At 43.9% G+C, this 22,294-nt stretch overlaps 1 protein-coding gene across 1 annotated transcript; it reads right to left on the reverse strand.

The window, feature by feature from the left end:
* Nucleotides 1-347: 347 nt before the first annotated feature.
* Nucleotides 348-20,813, reverse strand: LOC139925658 (N-alpha-acetyltransferase 15, NatA auxiliary subunit). Its single transcript, XM_071917126.2, has 20 exons — nucleotides 20,680-20,813; nucleotides 13,644-13,728; nucleotides 13,427-13,531; nucleotides 11,877-12,034; nucleotides 10,661-10,795; nucleotides 9,884-10,037; nucleotides 8,807-8,926; nucleotides 8,552-8,647; nucleotides 7,483-7,589; nucleotides 7,154-7,226; nucleotides 6,733-6,902; nucleotides 6,458-6,610; nucleotides 5,416-5,544; nucleotides 4,531-4,744; nucleotides 4,028-4,221; nucleotides 3,812-3,920; nucleotides 3,548-3,646; nucleotides 2,657-2,800; nucleotides 2,439-2,536; nucleotides 348-2,118 (listed from the first exon to the last, which is right to left on the reverse strand). Exons 1-20 carry the CDS (start codon nucleotides 20,731-20,733, stop codon nucleotides 1,921-1,923), a joined length of 2,595 nt encoding a protein of 864 aa, XP_071773227.1. The 5' UTR covers nucleotides 20,734-20,813; the 3' UTR covers nucleotides 348-1,920.
* Between the last annotated feature and the right edge of the window lie 1,481 nt (nucleotides 20,814-22,294).

The raw sequence follows: 22,294 nt of genomic DNA on the forward strand, positions 1-22,294 counted from the left end.
GAGTTGGATGTAAACAAAAAAAAAAAAGTGTGCATTTTATATCTAATTTATATACAGTAACTATAAATGAGGCCCCAGATTGAGATGATGCTCTGAGGCAGAACTGATCCTAGATATGCATTTCTATAAACAGAAGGCTTGATTAAAACAGCCTTGGAAACCATGCTAGCTTTTCCTGCCTGACCCTGGAACGTCAACAAAGAGCATACCAGCAGCTTCAGCTGGGTTACTGCTAGCCAATATGCACAGCCAGTAAGTCAACATCTTTCAGTCAAGTCAGAGCAACAGAACAGAAGAGATACATAAATATACAGATGCCAAAAAGTCAAACGTTTTCTTTTGTTTGGTTTTAATACAAAAATCCAGAGATATCATACATCACCATCTCAGATTTCATCTTTCACATTAGAACCCAAATTAGAGAGGAAAAAAGAGGGAGAAAGGAGATTAATGAGAAAAAAAAACATAAAAAAGGGGGAATAAAGAAAAAGCAAAACAACAAATTCCTGGTGTTCATACTGCTACTCGCCTTGTAGCATTTTCCCATCCGTCACCTTGGGCAACGGGCTCTGACTCTGACCTCTGACCTTTTGGAGGAGACATTTTCGTTGGCAGAGAAGAGCCCTCTTAGACAAAAGTAGGATGTAGTGGAGGCTCATTTCCACATCGACTGCTAGGGGCCCCGGGTACTTCATGCAGATAAAACCATTTGTTAACAGTGACACTTTATACAACAGGCTTATTGAACAATACAAGTCACTCTGCCGAGAGTCCGACCCCTTTTCAACTGCATCTAGAAATGATTAGCATCGGTAATGAGATAAGAGTTTCATTATTCCATTATGGACTAGACAGTGTCTACAGTATTGCTTAGATCTATCCAACCCTTTCAGAACTACGTAAAAAAATGGTTAAGAGTAGCAGTTTATTTGGAATTGAGCACAACACACAACCTTTACAGTTTTTAAATCTGTGCTATGCTGCGTTTAAAACACACAAGCTGAAGCTCCAAGGTGCTCCATAGTAACACAGATCTAGAATTACATATTCCCAAGTTTGACCTGGAACCATGAGGGAAGCACAGTCGACATCTGACCCCAAATCTGGAATTAGTGAGGCAACCTTCTCAGTGCTGTGCCACCCGCATAGATGAACAATCGGTAGGCCTTCTTACCACACTCCACTGTACTGCCACATGTAGATCAATTTTTATTTTGGAGCGCAGATAACCTTTACGGAAAAATAAGGATATAGACACCTGCGTTCACTGGATGTGCATCTCTTCAGTGTCTAATCTGGGTCTTCAGTAACTTTCTATTCAGCTTCCTACAGATCTGTCAGAGATCCAGTCAGCCAGCTTCTCATTCCCCCAGTGAGTTTTGTGTCCTCTTTTCATATAAATTAGCTTTTTAAAACGAGGGGAACACTGATCACAGTGCGGTGTGTGATAGTGCATGTATGTCAGAGCAGCACTGAGTCAAACCCGAGTGGTTGCTGTCACTGTTGTTCATCATCTCCAAGGAAACCGACGGTCTGTGTCCGTCTGTCACAGTTTCTCATAAGTTTGCCAATAACAATTGTTTATTTTCATGTTCAACGTGGTTGTCAGCACAATTAAAAAAGTAAAATGGCCGTTTTGTTATCTTCCTCTTTTTCCCCCTCTTCCCCACGAATACACACACTCGCACACATGCACGCGCACACGCAAACACACACACACACGCACACACACAGAGTCCTGATTTTCACCTTGTGGGAGAGAGCCAAGCCATGCCGGGTCAGACCATAATGAGCTGAGCCAAAGAACGAACACCTCTTTCGCTTCTCGTGTCTGGCTCTACAAAAATGGCTGCCAGGCGTACCACAAGGCTCCGTGCTAGGCCCGATTCCATTTCTCATCCACTATTGCTCCGCCTGTGCTCACATCTCGTTGGCCAGCTCCTCCGTCTCTGTGGAAACGTCTCCGTTGGCGATCTTCGTGTTTTCCTCGTATCCGGGGGGCATGAAAGCTAACGTGTAGGGGTAAAGCTTGTGACACTCGGCGCGGTACGACTCCGCCCGCTCCTTGCAGTCGCCCAGCACGCCGCTCCGAAGACACTCCAGGACTTCTGTGCAGATCTGACCGAGGGAAGTGAAGAATGGATAAAGAAATAGGAAGTGGCAGAAGAAAAAGGGAAGATATATTAATTTAGGGGATTTTATTTATTGAAAGTCTTTCAGCTATATATTACTACAGATTCATCCACAGTACCAAATAAATACAAATTAAGTGATATCTTATTTATAGGCTATATTTTCTGTGTTCCTTATACAATTTACAGCCAATCAGCTAATCAGTAGAGTAATTCAGTGATGAAGTATTTCCTACCGTGGGCTCAATATACTATTACTACCACTACAATCAATCCCACCCCTTTAACTAATAGTTGTAAGCATACCTGTATGGTTCTATTGTTGAGTGGCTCCTCTAGTGCAGTGGCCAGCTCCACTGCCTTTGTTTCTGTCGATGAGTCCAGGTACGCCATCATCTTAGCAGCTGCAGGAGGGGGAGGAGAGTGACTGTGAGTTAGAGTGCGAATGTGTACATATGCATGCCTGCGGGTGTATGTGTGTGTGTGTGTGTGTCTGAGAGAGAGAGAGAGAGAAAGAGGCCTACCAGCCAGCCGGTGTGGTATGGAGTTGGAGTGCTTGGTGAGGTAGGCCTGGTTGAAGCTCTTAGCGTTGCTGTCTCCAAACAGCCTGGTGATCTCCTGCTTCAGCACCGTCCGGACCGCCTCCGGCAGCTCCTTGCTCTCCGAAACTGGATGGAGGGAAGGGCAAGGAAGAGATGGGACGGATGCAGACAGACAGTGGCAAGGGAGGAAGGGATGGGGTGAGAGCAGAGGAGCAGGGTCAGAAGGGGAAGAATTATAGAAGGTTGGCGTGTTGAAGAGGAGGTGGTAGGAAAAGAGGGGAGGGGTGAAAAAATGAACAAAGGAAGCAATGTCAATAAGGTGATGATATCATCATGAAAAAAACAACAACATCTGTTGGACAAGTTGATGTTCAGCAAAAGACTTGCATCCAAAAGCTTAAAGATGAACAACAGAGTTTTCCATGTAAACAACGTGGACTTGTTGACATTCAGAGTATCTTGCTAGACCCCAATGACTATGTTGAATACATGTATTCCCTTCAAAAGACATTCGGAAAGCTACATTTTTAATGTTTAGAAAGCTATAATGTTTACATTTCTCAGCTTGGAGAGGAAGCTCCCACCCCTTCATTTGATTGACAGCCTATGTTAGAGGAATTTCAGGTAACTTACTTAACCCATCAGCACATCAATTACTTGAATTTCCAGCTCAATATAGGAGTGTAAAAAGAAGTCAGCCGCCCTCCCTCTCCAAACAATATTGTGTACTACGTCATCTCCATGCTCGTACATCCTTGTGCGTGTGCTTGTTGTATGCAGACCTGCTTTGCTCATTAGCGCTACTAGTGGCCAAAAACTCTGTTGGACATCTTTAACAAATACAGTCCACATTCAAGTGCACCGCGTCCTTACCTCCTTTAAAGAAGCGTACTAGACACTGGTGTAGCCATGGGTCGTCTGGGTCTATGGCCAATGCTCTCTTCACTGACTGGAGCATCAACAGGTATTTCTCTGAAGAAAGACAGATACAAACAGGGGAGAGATATGGGTGACAAAGACCAAACACTCTCTTATGTGAGGTCAACCAAATATCTGTTTAAGTCTAGATGGGAATTGGACATAACTTCCTCGTGAAGAAGCAGGGGTCAAGTAACATGTGACTGTTTGTTTGCCTACCTTTCCTGAAGTAGATCTCAAAAGCCAGCAGGTGTGTGTCTATTTTGTCTTTGACCAGGTGTTTGAGAGGCATCAGGAACTTGACAGCTTCTTCCAGTGGGTTTTCTACCTGTAAACAGGGAGTGGTGGAGAGAGAAACACAAAGAATAAAAAGGTAAATATCACCTAAACCCATCCAACTCACTGTATCACTCACTCCACTCCTCTCACACTGACCTTGGCCAGTTTGTCGGGAATGAGCTCCTCCTTGGGCCCTCCGATCTCCTCGTCGTCGTCCTCCTTCTTCTTCTTCTGGTTCTTAAGCTGCTTCTCTTTCTCTGCGTTCTTCTTCTCTTCCTCTAGCTGGGCCTTCTTCTGGGCTCTCCGCTGCTTGTTCCTCAGCTTCTTCAGCTCCTTGTCCGAGAGGTTAGCTGGGGGAGAGAGAGGAAGGCGGACAACAAGAGTTTTTTCCTTTGTCCAACAGAACGGTAGCAGTGGAGAGAGATATTTATAGTGCTCTGAAACTACATACAAAAGGATGAAGAATTGGGGATAGAATAATTAAGTAGTGTAAATGGGAGCACAGTTAGTCTCCTGCAGGTGAAATGTTGCATATTCCCACTGCACATGTATGATGATCTCGACTTCCCCCTCTTGTTCTTCCTCCTAGTCCATCATCCCCTACATGAAGTCCCCCCCCCTCTACACCCAGACACACATCCTCACTCCCCGCCCCTCACCAGTGTCGGCCTGCAGCTCCTTGCTGTCGTCGGTCAGCGGATTATCATGGAGGCTCAGGTAGATCTGGATGGCGGTGCGGGCGGCCTTGTAGTAGAAGGGATGCATCCGGAGCACGTCCTCCAGCTTCAGCAGGTCCACGTAGGAGCGTAGCGTCATCTTCCGCATGCAGTAGGTGTGGAAATCAAACTGGTCGTCTGTGATCTCCACAAAATGCTGACGGGAGCAAGGTGGGGAACGGAGGAGAGTGGGGAAGGAATTCAGTGTGTGTGAGAAACAGAATTTGTGGTATCTATACGCGACATATCAACAGACCTAACGTGGAGAGTAAAGAAACCCAATTTCATATCTGCTAGACACAGTTACCAAAAAGTCTGAAAGAGCGGCAAAATGTATTATGAAAGGGATAATGTTCAGCATGCCGGTCATTACTGCAAAATAAGCCCGGTCATTATTGCTTATTTTGCAGTAATGACCAGCTGTCTGTACCAATCCCACTTATTACACGGCTAATCATTTGACACAAACCATTTTATAACAAGCTTAAGTAATTTACAAGCTTCTGCCAAAAAAACATAAAAAATGTTCAGCAGGACTGCAACCATAGAAACATAAAACAAATCCGGTAAGAATGACATTCAGCCTCTAAGTTATTATTGGAAAAATCTCCCATGTTTCTAACATAGAATCTGCAGTAAACAAGGACTAACGTCTTTATGCCACAAAGTGTTGCTAGTAAATTTGATTGGAAACCAACAAAAGGGACAAGGCTTCCTGCGGAGTGATATGACAAAATGTGAAAGTATGTGTTCGCTGGTCAATCAGAATTGAGTATTCAACAAAGCCATGTAATAATAATAGAAGTGGTCCTTTTCAGGGGGGCTCACCCTTTCGATCTCATGGCACTTCTTGAGAGCGTCCCCAAACTTGTTCATGCCCTTGTAGGCGAGGGCGCACTCCGTCTGGAACCACATGCACTGCATCTCATTCAGGTTCTCCACTGCCGACGCTCCCTCCTGGGGTAAGAAAAAACAAACGCGCACGCATCAGTAAAGCAAAAAACAGTGACATGCTCAGTTATCCAGTTATGTCTACTACCACAAATGTACACTAGGGGGAGATATGCACATTTTAAAGAAGAATATTGGTGTCATTTAGTGTTACAGCCCATACTGTCTGTGCCTAGTTTATATCGTCTCCAGGGCTTGTTTTTTTTATAGTTTTTAAAATACAAACTTTACGGTGTCAAGCCTAGGTTGAAATTAACTGCTGTCCTGACTAACTAAGACGCCTCAAATAAAGAGACATGGATGTCACAATACAGTTTGTTAAGGCGACATGTTGTTGAGGGATTATTTTCTGGAGGAGACTTCCATTTCTCCCTGTGTGTGTCAGGTGATTGACAGTAAGCAGAGCATAACATTATGTGCACGCTGATATGAAAACACTCAACTTGGGCACAATGAAATAATGAGAAAAACACAAAATGACAAAAAAACAAATGAAGGCTTTGTGTTTACTGTGATGGATTATCTAGCTTGGGAATATTCAAGTCTGTGGAAGGAAAACAAGCCCTGATATCTCCATCTGACAAGAAGAGGGGCAAACTAGACGATTGGCACAAACTAAAAACACAAACACCAGTATTATCCTTTAATTTGGCACTCTTATTTACATAGTAAGAACTTATTTTTTATGTTCTTTGACAGCGTACTCATCTCTGTCTCCAGGGTGTGCTCTTATATGCATAAACATAAACACCCACACAGTTAACAGTGACACACTATTTACATTCACTACTGCAAACATACACTAGAGGTACATAAACCCGTATTTTAATTGGAAGCTCTTTTCACAGCTCATTCATTTCAGTCTTCGGAGTGTACTTGTACGCCCACATACACACACACACAAACAAAATATTCTCACCCGTGTGAACTTGGAGCACATCTCCTCGGCCTCTTTGATCATGCCAGCCTTCAGCATGTACTTGGCACACTTGGAGTTGATGAATCTGTCAGCAGTGTCCAGAGCCTGGGCCTCGTCCATCCACTGAGCTGCCTCTCTGATGTTCCCAGCATGCTGCGGGGGGAGAGGGGTCAATACCACACAGTCACTACACAACACAGCCATCAAGAACGCCACTAAGTTCTTCTACGTGACAGTAAACAATGGTACAAATGGATGGTGTGTGTGTGTGTTACCTTGTAAATCTTGGCCTTGATAAGGAAGAGTTCAATGAGCGTGGGCGTACTCTCAATGGCTGTGTTGATGTATTCCAGGGCCAGCGTCTGTTGGCCAATCATGTCGTAGTGCTGCGCCAGGAAGTACTGGACCCACAGCAACGTGGTCGGCGGCTCCTCCTTTCCGTCATCTGCAACAGCCAATCAAATTATACATCAGAGTTGCATCTTAGGGTTATAGACAACAGCTTGCAACAGCTAATCTAAGTTCTGAATAAATATGAGATACTTTGGCTCATGAAATTAAAAGGTGTGTATTATGCTTTTTTTTTGGTTTGGGAAAGACATCAAACTCATCCAAAAAAATAGCATCTATGTACAGTGATTCACATCTTGATTCTGATTTACTCCCCTGATCTTGAAACCTGGATCCTCTACTCACCGTTCTGGTTGAACATTCTGCAGCTGTTTAATGAGGTTTCAAAGCCAACCACTAACTCCTCTATTATTGCCACCTGCAGAGAGAAAGGGGAGAAAGCAGGTTATCTCCGCTGCTGCATGAAGTATGAACTTGTGAATTAAGACTCCAGAAAGTTCCAGAACAATCGTAATCCAATTCTTTGCTTTGTTCAGATGTAGATCTGTTCAGTGTGGCTGAAACCTTCCCTCAGTTTGACCTCTATTATAGAAGCTGGATTGCAAGTGAGGAGAAAGGCGGCATTGTGGTTTAGACATTCAGTCTGACAGCGTCCCTGGAAGCAGTGTTGTCACCTTTTCTTTGTCATGGTACAGTGATTTGAGAGTGGTGAAGACAGGCGGACAGCCTTTACTGAAGTTCATCCTCAGATATCGGTCCAGACACTCCCGGAACTTCTCACCTGGAGAGAAAGAGAGCGAGACAGGGGAGATCAGAAACTTCGCCCGCCCTACTTCTTCAGCACAAGTCAGCAGGCTATACAGATGCTGCACCTTCAAATGCCTGGAAAATGTGAGGTGCATCACTGGCACCCTGACTCACTCTGATGGCTTTCAGATGGATAAACTGCACTAGCTTTTTTTAAAGTGTCTGATGTCATTGCAAAAAGATAGCATTTAGTAATAGATTCCCATCACTACAAAACTCTTGCAATTACTTTGCTTTTTGATCTGCATATAAAATAAAATCCATGCATTGTTTTTCCTATAGGTCAAAATGTTGTCCGTGGGATAGTTCACACAATTCAAGCTAGCTCTGCACAGGAATGATTCACTTCTCTTCTATGTTTACAGAAGTATGCAAGTAAGATCTGTGTGGCTGTGATTGGTTATTTCTCATCGCATGACAAGTGCAATGTTCCATAAGTTTGAAATATTTTTATTTCAGTGTGCCACCGTCAAAAAGGGCACTTGGGACCACATGCGTCCTGCAACTGCATTGCCCTTGTTTTGCACCCCCTCAATCCCATTTTGTGCTGGTAAAAAGCGGGTCACACGTTGCACACTTTGTTTCAATATGTTGCTGCAGTAGCTGCCACTACTAGCCAGCAAAACAAAAAAAGCAATTGATGTTGTGCACTCCTCTAAAAAGTTGAACTTTTCTCAACTTCAAAAGCATCCTGCTCTGCTAAAAAGTAGCCAGGTGCTTTTCCAGTGTGACCAGTTCCTTTGACTTTCATGTAGAAAAAAAAACAGCAAGGCAATGTCAGTTCGAAAAAAGCAGAATAGTGTGAATACAGTCTAAACCCGAAACTACTGAAGCTGAATACTAGCTACTGGCTAGTTTATTTCTACTGATGACATGGATTGAAAGGTTAACTGAAGTTCCCATTTCAGGGGAAAGGAGACGTATTATTGGCCGCACCGGAGAGGAAGTTGAGGGGCAGCCGGCGAGGAACCAGTCCTTTGGGATACTTCTCCCAGGCTTCCTCATAGATCTTCTGTCTCTCCTCTACGCTGCCTGAAAAAAGGACATGAATAATCAGTGGGCTGTTGACGGCTGTGGATTGTATAATTTTAGTGGACAAAGAAGACACAGACAGACGCTGGTATTTCTAATAAAGACAAAAATACACCAAGGATGAATCTGTCGTGACTGGCTATATAAATAGTGTTGTACCGGGTTTTAAGGCGTTCTCCAGGCCGCGGTAATAGGACCAGTTCTCTGGGTTCCTCTCCTGCAGACGATGGTAGACCTCGTTAGCCTCTTCCAGGCGCTCCAGCTTCAACAGCAACTCCCCTACAAAGACATGACATTAAAATAAAATAAAAACGTATCACCACTGTGTGATTTAGGTAGCTTAAGAGCAGTCAGTGCCTGTTTAAATTCAATTGCCAAACCACAGTTCAAAATCTTAAGAAAATAAAGAAAAAAAACATGGCTTGGTCTGTAAACCTTAGAGCAGCTTAAAATTTTAAGTGAATGTCAATTGGAAACTTGTTAGATAAAACCTGTTGAAAATGCTCTTTGTGGAAAGCAGCGGAAACAGAGGAACTAGAGAACAAAGGGCCATTTCTTCACTTAAGCATTAAGATATCACAAGTGTACAAGAGCGTACACTGTCTGATAGAGGGTGCACTCTCACCCAAACTCTACTCTGGTCGTGTCATGTCAGCAACATGCGTGACACTTCCATTTGTGTCCCCACTGGTTTCGGTTTAGCCGCGCATTCAAAAGCGTGAAATCAAGCCCATAGCCTCGAAATTCACCAGCAGAAATGGAGTAGTATGCCTATTTTGTAAATTCTTCCTATCAAATATCAACACTACAGTCAATGAATACTTATTTAAACCTGAATATGTATAAATAAAACCAAACAGAATATGAACACAACAACATTTTTCAGAAGGTGATCATGTAGAGATGGGATCATTCTCAGCTGTTGTCTGATTAGCTAGAGAAAATACAACAAAATGCTGGTATTTCAATGGTTTAAAAGCCTGTGCAGTGTGATTTAAAATGGTGCGTTTGCAAGTCGGTAGAAACAAAATAGACTTGAATCTGAAAAACGTGGCGCAGATCCGAGTGACGCACACGTGATGGAGCCGAGTGTGTGCCAGCAGCATTAATTAAAACTAGAGTCCTTCTGTTCCGAGACAACGGCAACTAAAAAAAAACAAACATGGCTTTCTTCTGGTGCGTAGACTGCCTGTGATACTGAGCCCGGGAGAGGGATTCCCAATCGCAGCGACCCACCTCGCGTCTCCTCCACAGCCAGTTTGTCACAGATCTGCTTCTCGTAGTTGGAGAGATGCTCCAGGGCCTCCTTGTACAGGCCCGCTTCCCTCAGCACCTGGTTCTGATACAGCAGCAGCTCGCTGTACTCGTAGTCCACTTTGTCTGGAGACGTCTAGACGCACGCACACCCCAGGGAAAACACAGGTACGTGGGCACAAAAGAAGGAGAAGCATTAGTGTCATTAACATTTTGTACAAGCAACGGTGATAAATGAACGGCGCCATTAGGCGGACTTCTATCCACGCTGTACAGGAAAAGCTGCACCGCATTCTTTGTGTGTGTATGTGCGTTTGCCTAATCACACCAGCTTGTCGTATTGCATAGATGGCACAAAGACAGGAAGCAGGCTGGTCTTATCAGGAGCGAGCCAGAGAGAGAGAGAGAGAGCGCTCCATTGTAGTTGTGACCAACGCACAGACACAGAGCCCGTATTTATGACCCGGCTGAGGGCGAGGGCTAAACGGCTACACACCACGCACATTGTAAACTCAAACGAACAGCAAGTCAAGACACCCACACCGTGACAGAAAGTCTCAGTGGGAAATGTGAGTAATGCCATCTAACAGTGCATTGTATTGAACGGCATCTGCCATGCACAAGATACTTTATATTCACTTCCATCTGTCACATCAGTTTCTCTCATATCTTAAATATTCCCATGAAGGATAAAAAAAAAAAAAGTCAAGAGTTTACTAAAGCCACAGAGAGAAATGCTAAACTGTTGTCACGTCCAACCTGTTGTGTTTTCCTGAACTCCTCGATGATCTTGGCGGCCATTTCGTAGTCCTCCAGGAGGTGGTAGGCGATGGCGTAGCCGATCCAGGAGGCTCGCTGGGCCGGGCGCAGCTGCAGCAGCTGGTACCGCGTCTCCTTTAGGGAAAAATGAGTGAAGGCAGGTCAGTTTAGCCACGAGCTCAGCATCAGAACGCATAGGGTGAAGTGGGATTAAGCTTAAGCATATGTCCCCTTGTATTCTAATTCTGCCATATGAGGCCCAGGAGGTTAGAATGTCATGTACGGCTGATGGGGAGTGAAAAAGATAAAGTAGGAGGATTGAAGGAGTGATTTTGCTGACTCATGGTATCGATGCTAAGCTGTACTCGCTCTTATTTAGTCTCGCTCACTATTTCCTCTCCCTCATCCACACTTCTAATCCTCCCAGCCAGACTTTCATCTTGCCATTTCATACTTCTCACTAAATCAGCATCTAAATCCAAGGCTGTGTCCCAGGAGAGATGTTCTACATTGTGGAGGCTGTAACTGTAACCTGATATCTGCTTGCCAATACGCCCCGTTCTCTCCAAATCAGTGCAACATACTGCACCTTGGACTAGGGAGGGTTCTTCCTTTCTGGATTGTTCTTCCCCCTGCAAGTAATTCGGGTTTGTCTGGTTCTTGCATTTTAAAAAACAAAAGTCCCGAAGCTTCCACAGTGTTTTTTCCCCCCACACCAGGGTGCTGGGCTGCACCTCTACTGTTCCTGACAAGGGACACACTCAGTCACACTGTACTTCTTCATCTCCCATCTACTGCAACCTTCATCATCCTCTCCCCTCACCCTTTATCCCTCTCGCCTCTCCTCCATCTCCATCCTCCCTTCTTATTTCTCCAGCATACTGAGCTGGATCAGACCCTTTCCTCTTCTTCCTTCCCACTACAGACAAGCACAGGTCATCCGAATATTGCAGGGTAGAGATGCCAGTCTTTCTCTATGCCTGTCAACATTACTAAGTCATTGACTGCGGACACCGCAAAATCACAAAAGAGATTCAGAGACGATCTAAAACGTTTGTGGTGTGGACGGGAATCCAAGGACCCAGGTTTCGGACCCTGTACCGCTGACCTCCCTGTGGGATGCGGCAATCGAAAAGTTTTGCTGTGGGGATTAAGCAGCTCGTAAATATTATTTAACCAGCTAGAACCCATCCACTGCCCCTCTGTCCGTCCTCACCCTGTACCCCTCCAGGTCTCTCATCTGGATCTGCAGCAGGGAAAGGTCCCGGAGGATCTGCAGGTTGTCCTTGTCCCACTTCAGCGCGTTGCGGTAACACTTGATGGCCTCGTCGTACTTCTTATCCGAGCGCTGCAGCAGGCCGTATACGTGCCAGCCTGGGATGGCCAGGGAGTTAAGGAACACACACACACACACACACACACACACACAGGTCCTCCATACAATCTGATGTTATCAAACTAAAATTAAAAGCTGTACAGAAGTGCACAGAGACAGTGTAGTGACTGGGACACCTGCCTGCCAAGAATTGATAAGATTTTACCTAAGTTGATTCCTTAAAAAAATCCTCTTAAATGACCTGATTTCCTAATAATTCTGCTGCCAATCCCAAATTAGAATGAATAAAATATTAACTTTTCATACCATACTGTTTTATTGTGGTATTCATAATATCCGCAACTCCAAAACAGACAACTGTACACTGCTGTGTGTGTGTGAGTGACGTAGTGAGCTCTGGGAGGAGTGTGTGCGTTCAGTCCAGTTCTCACGGTACAGGAATAGTTGCCCTGTACCTGAAGCGTAGAGCACTAGCCTAGTTTGTCCTCCTTACACACACACACACACACACACACACACACACACACACACACACACACACACACACACACACACACCCCCGGAGCTCACCATGTTACTACCTTACAATCACTCACGCACACACAGCATTTAACTATTAATTTAAAATTGAGCATTTTGTTCCATTTTAAAATAAACTAGGTATCGATACAGCAAACGCGTTTCGATCTGATATTACACAGTGGAACCAGGTCTTGGTTTCGTAACCGCCTGCTGGTCTGGGATCGAATCCCACCAGAACTGTGTCTCTCCTGTGTCTCCCCCATCCTGTGTTCCCCTCAGCTTTCCTATCGTCTCAATGCAGGAAAAAAAAATTCTTCAAAATACATGCTACATAAACACACAGGTTTTCAAAACCCACTCAAGATAAAGGAATGACTAGTGAAGCTAAAACAAAAGATAGCTGTGTGTTGTCTGCACAGAGCTGTGTTGACTTTAGGCAGGGCCTGAGCTGAGATAGCGCTTATCTGCTGGAAATGTCTGCACAGATTTCACTCCTGCTTGTGCATTTGTGAGAAAGCGAGAGAGAGAGAGAGAAAAAAATGAGAAAGCGGGAGAGAGAGAGAGAGAGAGAGAGAGAGAGAGAGAGAGAGAGAGAGAGAGAGAGAGAGAGAGAGAGAGAGAGAGAGAGAGAGAGAGAGAGAGAGAGAGAGAGAGAGAGAGAGAGTGTGCTGGCTGTATTCCACAGAGACAAGCGCTCTTCTACACAATGTCAAAGGGGTAAGAGTGTGTGTTTGTTTGGGTATGTGTTGATGCCACAGGGCCTCTGGATCCCATACAAACACAGAGGCTGAAAGTGAGTAAGTGAGACAGCTTAACCCACTGCATGTCTCCTTCACTCTCGCACACACACACACACACACACTCCTCTCGGATTCTCCACGTCCGACTACACCAGCTTGTAAGGATACAGACGTGGCTCTTGAGGTCGTTGCGCAGGCCTCTCCTCACCAGGTCGTAGGCCTCCTCCTTCTTCCCCAGGCAGTTCAGGGTTAAGCCCTTCATCGCCAGGGTCTCTGGAGGGAGGAAGAGACAGAGGAAGAAGAGGGTACAGTAGAGAATGAGGGATACAGACACCTTTTCCTTCAATGCATCCATATACCAAGCACCCACGCCGCCGCTCCTTACCTCCATGCTCCGCGAACTTGGGGTTGGACAGGATCTGTTTGCAGAATTTGAGTCCGTTTCTGTACTGTTTGTGCTCGTAACATCGCTGTCGAGAGGAAGAAGGGATAAAAATCACGTTAGGCCGAGACAACAAGCGTGATATTTCAGAAAGAGAGAGAGGGTTGAGTGAGAGAAAACGAGAGTGACAGTGAGGCTGTGTGGTCTGACTGCAGACACGACACTTGCTGGCAGCCATAACAGCCTGGGAGGAAGGACGAGGAGTCATGATGGGCAGCCACGATCAGACATAAGTCAAACAGCAGTTGTACATAATTCCTAGTGTTTGAGGACTAGATGGGTGGAGGTTACCACATCAGAACAATTCAGTGTCAGGAAGTTGTCAATCACATAAGTACACATGAGTACTAACATGACTTCTAAAGAATGTTCTTGTTTTTCCTCTGAGCTTTCTTGCAGTTACTGTATTGTCAGAAAGTGGCAAAATCCACCAGTTTGGCGTTCAAAAACAAACGAAACCATTAAATGTATCTGAAATATTTCACCCGGGTCTTAAAATGTAGGATATAACATACATGCAGTCAATTTATGCGCATGTAGTCAGATCACCATCATCTTTTAAATCACTTCTCAAAGCATACTTGACAGGGAAGCGTTTTCATAATGTTCTTTCATGTCCTGTTTTATCCCCATCATGCAAAGCGCAATATATATTTTAATACGTCTATTGTTATTATCATTAATCATATCCTACTATACTTATAAAAGCGTCTTTCCATACAGGATCATAAAAGAGCACTTTTGATCTCATGGCTTTTTTGTATGTGTCCCACTCCAAGTTCTGACTAGCTGTGATGAAACTGTCTACTGTTCTCTCTCCTAGGAAGAGGTCGAACTGGGCCGGAGCCTGTCCGACTCACAACCAGCATCTCCACTTAGCAGTATCAAACTGATGTCTGTTTCATGAGGTGAACGGGTGAAGATCGGGTGAAGAAATCTAGGTTTAAGGTTAACAAAATAAATGCTGGGGGCATTCTGGTGGCTCAGTGGTCTAAGGCGCATACTATGTAAACGTGACGTCCTGGTTTCGAATCCGACCCAGGACCTTTGCCGCATGTCATCCCCCTCTCTCTCCTATTCTTCTCTCCTGTCTGTCAAACAAAAAGGCGAAAATGCCCAAAAAATAATCTAAAAAAAAAAAAAAAAAAAAAAGGAAACTAAATGCTGATTTCAAGTGCAAGAGACGTGCTTTGGTGTTTTCAAAATCAATGTTCTTTGGCCTGCTGCCTGATCGATGAAACAAAATGCTATGAGGACAACTATGACAACTAAGAGGAACTGCAAGCGGTCTTGTCTGGGACCTAGTCTTGTACAAACTGTATGTACTGTACACATGTATCGCTCTAGGCCGCTAGCTTTTGGGACAATAACTGATGAATATTTTTATGATTTTAACATTTACTGCACATTTGACCTTTGAGAAGATCAACAAAATCCCAGTATATAGGTGTTTCACAACTGCGGTCACAAACTCCGTCTAGAGTGGGTATGTAATGATGAGCTATCTTAAACAACAGTAGATAATTGCCAGCCAGCATTTCATATATAGATACTTTTCTTCCACTATCCATTACATTAATCAAACTTATGCCCAAAACCCCTGAGCTCCAGGGCCATTTTATGCAGACTTCACTACGACACCTAAAGTATTACCTTCCCTCCCCAAAAATTACCAGCTCTTTGCCCCAGAGTTATATTTAGGTACGCTGTTGCACAATCCCCACCATTCTCTTCACTCTGTTTAAGCTGATCACTGACTGCCAGGGGAGATATTGTGTGTGTGTGTGTGTGTGTCAAAGACAGACAGATAGGGGAAAGGTTAGCTGGCAGATGGCATTTCGTTGGCCTGCTGCGGATGTCACTAATGGCAATAAAAGGATGACGTCAGCTTACCATACGGATGCCAAGGTCGGTTATGAAATTACAAGTAAAACACTGTCGAACTAAGCGGGGGGATTAAGCCATTAGCCGACTTGGGACTAGAGGACAGAAGAAACAGGCCTATCTCCTTTCAGTGGGTGTCAGCTGGACTGTGCTGGCTTAATCTCTCATCCATTAGCCTTATGTAGTTGAGCCTACTGTATATCATAAAGGACAGTGTGAGCCAAAATTGTGTGTACCGGACTGGCGCAAGTCAGCTGCACAAGTGTGTAAAGACCATCTGGCCAAGGGTGCAGGGGGCTAATAGGGAGCAATTTGGACACGCATATCACACACACATCTACAGCCACACACACACACAGCCACTGTACTCGCATCAATGCCACAACCTTGTCACCATGTAGCCAAACCCAGAGCATCTGATTAATTGACACTAATTTCCCTCCACGCGCAGAGACAAAACTGTACTACCAGGAACTATGACGAGCTGCAGAACAGCACATTGACGGAGCAGACTGCATCTTTGAAGAGAGCTCACTGTCAAACCTTTACAGAAAAACTTGTTATCCACTTAAGCTTTGAAAATGTTCAGCCCCGCTCGGTGCTCCGTACTCTCCGCTTCGTTCCAGATGCTACATTAAGACTGCCAAGAGTCGGCTCTCACTTGGCGTCGCCGAGGCCTTTAATAATACCTCTCTGTCCCTTTTATCAGAAAACCTAGGCTCCTGCCTTGTGCTCAAACATGCAGAACCTTTGAACTTCAAAATCAAAGAACATGCACAGAAGTTCAACTAGATTTGAAGGTATGCTTTGGATTTTAGTTAGATGTTAGATATGTTAATAAGGGAAGAGGTGAGAAAGGGAAAGGATGACATGTTACATGAGCCAGACTCAAATTCATGACATTATGAGTAGATGGTATGAGGCTTAATTTGCTGAGTCAGTGAACAGCCCACTATTAAAAAACACATTTGTATTCATTAATATTATAGAAAACTGTCTGCATGTCCTCACGTAGTATGTATTTATGACCGTCTTTAATTTGCACAGCAGCAACAGCAACGTACGCGTTTCAGCCCTTGGCCTTCCTCAGTGTTTAACCGCTGTGCAAATTAAACACTGTCATAAATACATAGGCTACTACGTGAGTGTGGACATTTTTCTATAGTTTATGTTTTTGAGTCGGCGCGCGATGAAGTTTAATATTTGAGTCGAGCATGCCTATTCTCTTTATTTATTAATTAATATTAAGATAAATGATGCTGAGAATGCATTAGGCCTCCACTAATCCATGCTAGACTGAAGAGGTAATCAGGGTCTGAAATTAACACCCGCCAAGCGCCAAATGCTAGTAAAATTCATCTTTTTGAGACAATAACATTGGAATGCCTCGGTTATATGCCGTCTTTGGTCTTTGCCTGCTCTCAAACTTTGAAACAACGCTTCAAAATACTTTCTGATCATTTGAACTCTGCTGCACTTCATAATGAATTACAAACTTGATCCACTATTTAAGCGAGCGAGCAATTTTATATTAACACAAAGCCTGATTCTATACACTAAATGGCACTGAAAATAGGTAGGGCCTAGTCTAGTCTAGTCTAGTTTATTTATATAGCCCTTTATCACAAGCAAGCGGTACAAGCATTATCACAATAGTGGTGACATATTTCTATTCAAAATGTATATTAATTTTGTCCGGTAAAAAGTATTGTTGGCAGGTAAATTATTTTAGTTCACTGTCCCTTGGCAGATGAGCCAAAAAGCTGATTTCAGGCACTGGTGGTAACAGACAGTAGCTCCCTCATGTGGCCACACAGACGTTTCCATCAGTTCTACCCTCTTTACATTCAGCACAGTTTGACATGAGGCACAAGTGATAAGTGACGAGAGAATGCCCTGTCAGCAAGGTCTACCCCCAAGTGTCAATCAAAGAGCCGCACGTGCATGATGCAAGGGGCGTAGGCGCATACACACTTAATGTAAACTTAGTAACCTCATCACCACTAGCTGTGCTTATCCAGCATGTTCTACACCTCACCCAAAATAACTTGGACCCCGGTGTTAGAGAGAGAGGGTTGCACGAATCACTCTGTCAGAGTTGCAGCTTTCAGCTACAGGGCTCGCTGGGGGGAAACCGCAAGAGCAATCCACGTTTGCTCTGAAGCACTGAATGTCAACAAAATCCGATCTATTTTCCTTCTTAGGAGCACTACAGTTGGAAATGTCAGGCGCTGATGGAGCAGAATGACCAGGCAGACCTAGGTCAAACAGTATTTGCAAACAATTCCTTTTTGTTTTATCCCGCATGGAGCACCAGGCCAGTTTGGTTTAATGCATCAGGGCAAGTCAGACTGCATCATGTCACTGAAGTATTGTAAATTACCCTTCCTGTGATGGTCTAAATGTTCTGGCACTCATCAGGTTGTCCTAAGCAGAAAAAGCCACCCATAAGGCACCTAAACAGTCTTAAACAAACCATTATATGTTTTCAAATACTGTTAGACTGAGGTCTGTTTTACCCCACTGACCTTTTCCCCCAGCATGTTGAGTTGATGTGTTAAGGAGGAGGTGTTTAGAGGAGAGATCAAACGTTTGAAATGCAACTGGGGACTCTGCATAATGCTAGGCTGTGTGTGTTTCAAACCGATTTTCCATTAAGTCTAGGTCAGACTATAAGACTGTTCAAGTCTTGCTCGACACTTAATTTGTTATTGCATACTTATGTGAATTGATTCAGGCACGTTGCCATTTAATACCATTTTACGAGACTTATTCATCCAAAGAAAACTGTATAGCAGCTAGAGTCTCCAGTCTTAAGCCCGTTCACACTACAGGATAATCTGCACTGACTGTTGAGCCCGAGCGCCCCTCCTCTGCCCCGACTAGCCCAGGTTCAAATCAGACTTAGAATCAGCGTTAAAAATCGCCTAATGTGACCTAGGCTTTAGGCACAAGGTCACCACTGCTTTGAATAATACAAGCCTGAACAACGTACAACAAAATCATGCTGCTTTGCCAACTTCCTACTGTAAAGGTTAGACCAGCAGTAAGGAAACAGGCTTCAGGGGAAAGGGGGAAAGTCAAACGAACCTCATCCAACTCCACTGCCAATCGGAAGCTGGAGACCTGCCAACTAATAATAATGCACTTAGGCATCCAGTTTGGGAAAGCAAAAATGAAGAGGGGTGTGGTCCACTCCTGACTACAGCCAGAAAGACAGCTTTTTCAAATCTCATATATATCATGTCACTATTGCAGAGGGGTTTATAATGGTTATGGCATTCTGGCTTTACCTTTTCCTATTTATACTGCATCAACTTACAACAAACTCAAAAGCTTTCAGACTTCTTCAACTTGACTGGAACCAAGACCTGAAGGTCAATTCACAGAGCTTATCAGAGGCAAGTGTTTAACTACAATGGCCACTGAGAGGCCCTCCATTTAGCTCTGCACACTTATGGCTGCAATCCTGATTTTGTGCTAGATACCCTGATCAAAATTATTAGTCACTAAATCATTTTATTGTACTTTTTGCATCCATCTTGCAGTGGGTGTTCCCAAGGAAATTAAACAAATTAGACATTTTAATATTGCTGAATTCTATGATGATTAAGTGTGAAAGCTAAAAATCATAATATGCAATTATACACAATTAACTGTGCAGCCTAACACCCGTTCTAAGACAACCAGTACTCCTCTGAGATGCACTGTGAAAACAGGCCCTGAATTTTTCCAAGATCAGGTGCAGGGCACATATCTGTTTTTCCTACCAGACGTTGAGCAGCTGAATGTCAGCTCTCAGCCAATATGCTGATAAACATCAACTAACTCCCTCCAGAGCTCTGGTCTTTCAAAACAATGATGTTTATCTAAACCAGTGTGTGACGTACAATCCTGATGAATGCCTAGGGTACACAGTTCCTGGAAAGCATTTAGATGCTCATGCGGAGATGTTTAGCAACACAGCCAACACACACAGCCAGTAATCTCCCAGCATGCCAGAAGAGGAGGATTGTTAAACCTGTAGACAGTTTTGCAGGCAAAATAAACCCAGTCCTGACCATATCCAGTGAAAATGAGAGATAGTCTTGACCTAGGCTTAATCCAAGCCCGTCAAACCATTTCACTGACCCACATAAAACTGTGTCAGATAGCAAATAACTAGTGGGGCTGCACAAAGATTAAAACATGGAAGTGAGGGATGGATGGGTGGGTAGCTAGCTGCTACAGCACAGCAGGCCTGGAGTAGCTGGATAGCTAACGGTAGCAGCCACAGATTTGCTGACACAGTCACACCAGTCTTTCCATACTTTCTTCTCGTTTCCACATGCCCAACCTATTTGACTAACTCTAGACTCGACCGGTGATGCGATGCATGCAGGTGCAGTTAATACACTGACAGATTAAGTTTGACAACTAGCTAACGTTTGTCAACCGAGATATCTAACGTTAACTGGTTAGCTCGCGTTAACGAGCTAGCCAGTTTGCTAAGTAGCTCTTCAGGTAGGTTAGCAGGCTAGGATGGGCCACATCTGACACAAACAAACCAAACTCTCAGTTACACTCCATCATACCGGCTTTGCATGAAGCAAACACCATAACAGATGGGAGATATTACTAGGAGCTAGTAATGTGACCGCTAGCCTAGCTAGAGGCAAGCACCATTGAATTACCTTGGCGTTAGCTGGCTAGCTAGCCATCGTGCAACCTAGTTATCGGTTGTTGTGATTGACAAGAGGTGAGGCCTAGCGTAACTAGCTAACGTAACTCTGGCTGGCTATAACCTACAACAGCGAGTGCGGTGGGTATCTAATGCTAACTTAAAATAATCATCACGAAAACATAACTAGTATTGTTGGCAGAAACCGGGGATAAACATAACAAAGACATGAACAACCTTTTGGCTTTACGTTACAGTGACAGCGCATATCAGGTCTAGGCTGGCTAACCCATTCAATGATGCCATTTTGGTAACAATTTTTAGCTACGGCTAATAGCAGGAGAGCTAAACTGACACAGGGTGCCGCCGATGGATCTTTAAAGTCGACAGTTGTCTGTGTTAGCGAAAGCTGTGCAACGTTAGCCATCATCTCACCAAAATCCTCTTGAAGAGAGCGTTCTCTTTCGGCGGTAAAGTAATTGTCGGCATTGTCGCGGTTGAGATCAGTTTCCCCCCTCGACCTCAGCACATGTAGCTAAAGTTAGCCGGATAGTCAAAGCGAGTCGAATAATGTGGACAGCTCGGCCCTGCTTCTCCTCAGCCACTCCGCTCGATTGCTCCGTTTTCTCTCCTCACTTCCTCCTCACGTGGTAATGGAAGCCCTCCACAGTTCAAAATGGCCGCGACTGACTTTTGAATGAAATAAATGGAGAGGCCTTTTAAAATACAAGCCTTTTTCTTTTTCATTACAGCAAGGGATTTAACGTATAGTTTAACATCTAAGTTGGGAGCACCTTTCAAAACCCCTGCTTTATGAATTTCCCCAGTATAATTACATTTTAATTACATTAATAAGGAATTCTGAGTTGGTATTTTCACACCATAAATCACGCATACAACTTTTTTTTTTTTTTTACATTAGGAAAAATCATGATCATCATCAAAAACACATCTTGACACTAACCAGAAGATAAAATCCTTCTTACATGTGTTATGACTCACACCTGATGTTTCCCTTTTTTCTGTATTATTTTGTATTCTGTATGTTTTTGGTACTTCATTTCTCTTTATTATACAGTTCCTTGTTTGTGGAGCTCAGCAAGCATTATTGATGTTTAACTGTTTATATTGTACACATTTGCCTTTTGATTGTACATTTAGAAGTTTAAAAAAAAATGGAGAGGCCCTGCTGCTGCTGTACATATCGTATTATTGGCTTTAACGTGCTTAATGTGTAGACATGCCACTGTGGATGCAACGTTAATGTTAAAGGTTTCACTCTTTTTTGAAATACATTGTGTACGTGTGTGCTGTAGGGTAAAAAGAAAAAAAGGAGGTGTTGAATTGTGCATATGAATATTGATTATCAACTTGATATCATTTGTTTTACACTGTAGACTGTTACTGTGTGTGTGTTTGTGGGGAAATCAGTCTGACAGTCTGACAGCAAAGTGTTAATATACTTCTGTGTTTCAGCAAACGGCCACTAGAGCGCGCCATACCAACAGGAAAGGTGAAACCACATCACTGCACACAGTATGACAATTTGTTGCCTACGATTTGTAGGCAAGCAAAATATTTATGTTTGTTTTTGTAGGGCCCTCCACTCCCTAAGTGTGTGTGTGTGTGTGTGTGTGTGTGTGTGTGTGTGTGTGTGTGTGTGTGTGTGTGTACAGTATGTATACATGTCACCCGCACTGGTTATCTTAGGCAAGCAGGGGCAGCATACAGAAGTCTTATCCGTTACATTGTCACAGATCCTTTCCATTTAAATAACTCAATGAAACAGAAAGATAAAGTCATTCTAAGGTAATTAGAAAACTGTGCATGTGTGTGTGTGTGTGTGTGTGTGTGTGTGTGTGTGTGTGTGTGTGTGAGAGAGAGAGAGAGAGAATTTTCAGAGTTGTATTCATGGTGTGAGACAGCTTAGGCCTTGCTCTGCCGTTATCTGGTGGCCTCCTACTCCTCCACCACCACAATGGCTGCTGCTACCACATTCATCAACTTGACACCACACACACACACACACACACACACACACTTCTTTCTC

The sequence above is a fragment of the Centroberyx gerrardi genome, chromosome 3 (assembly GCF_048128805.1).
Source record: "Centroberyx gerrardi isolate f3 chromosome 3, fCenGer3.hap1.cur.20231027, whole genome shotgun sequence".
NCBI lineage: Eukaryota > Metazoa > Chordata > Actinopteri > Beryciformes > Berycidae > Centroberyx > Centroberyx gerrardi.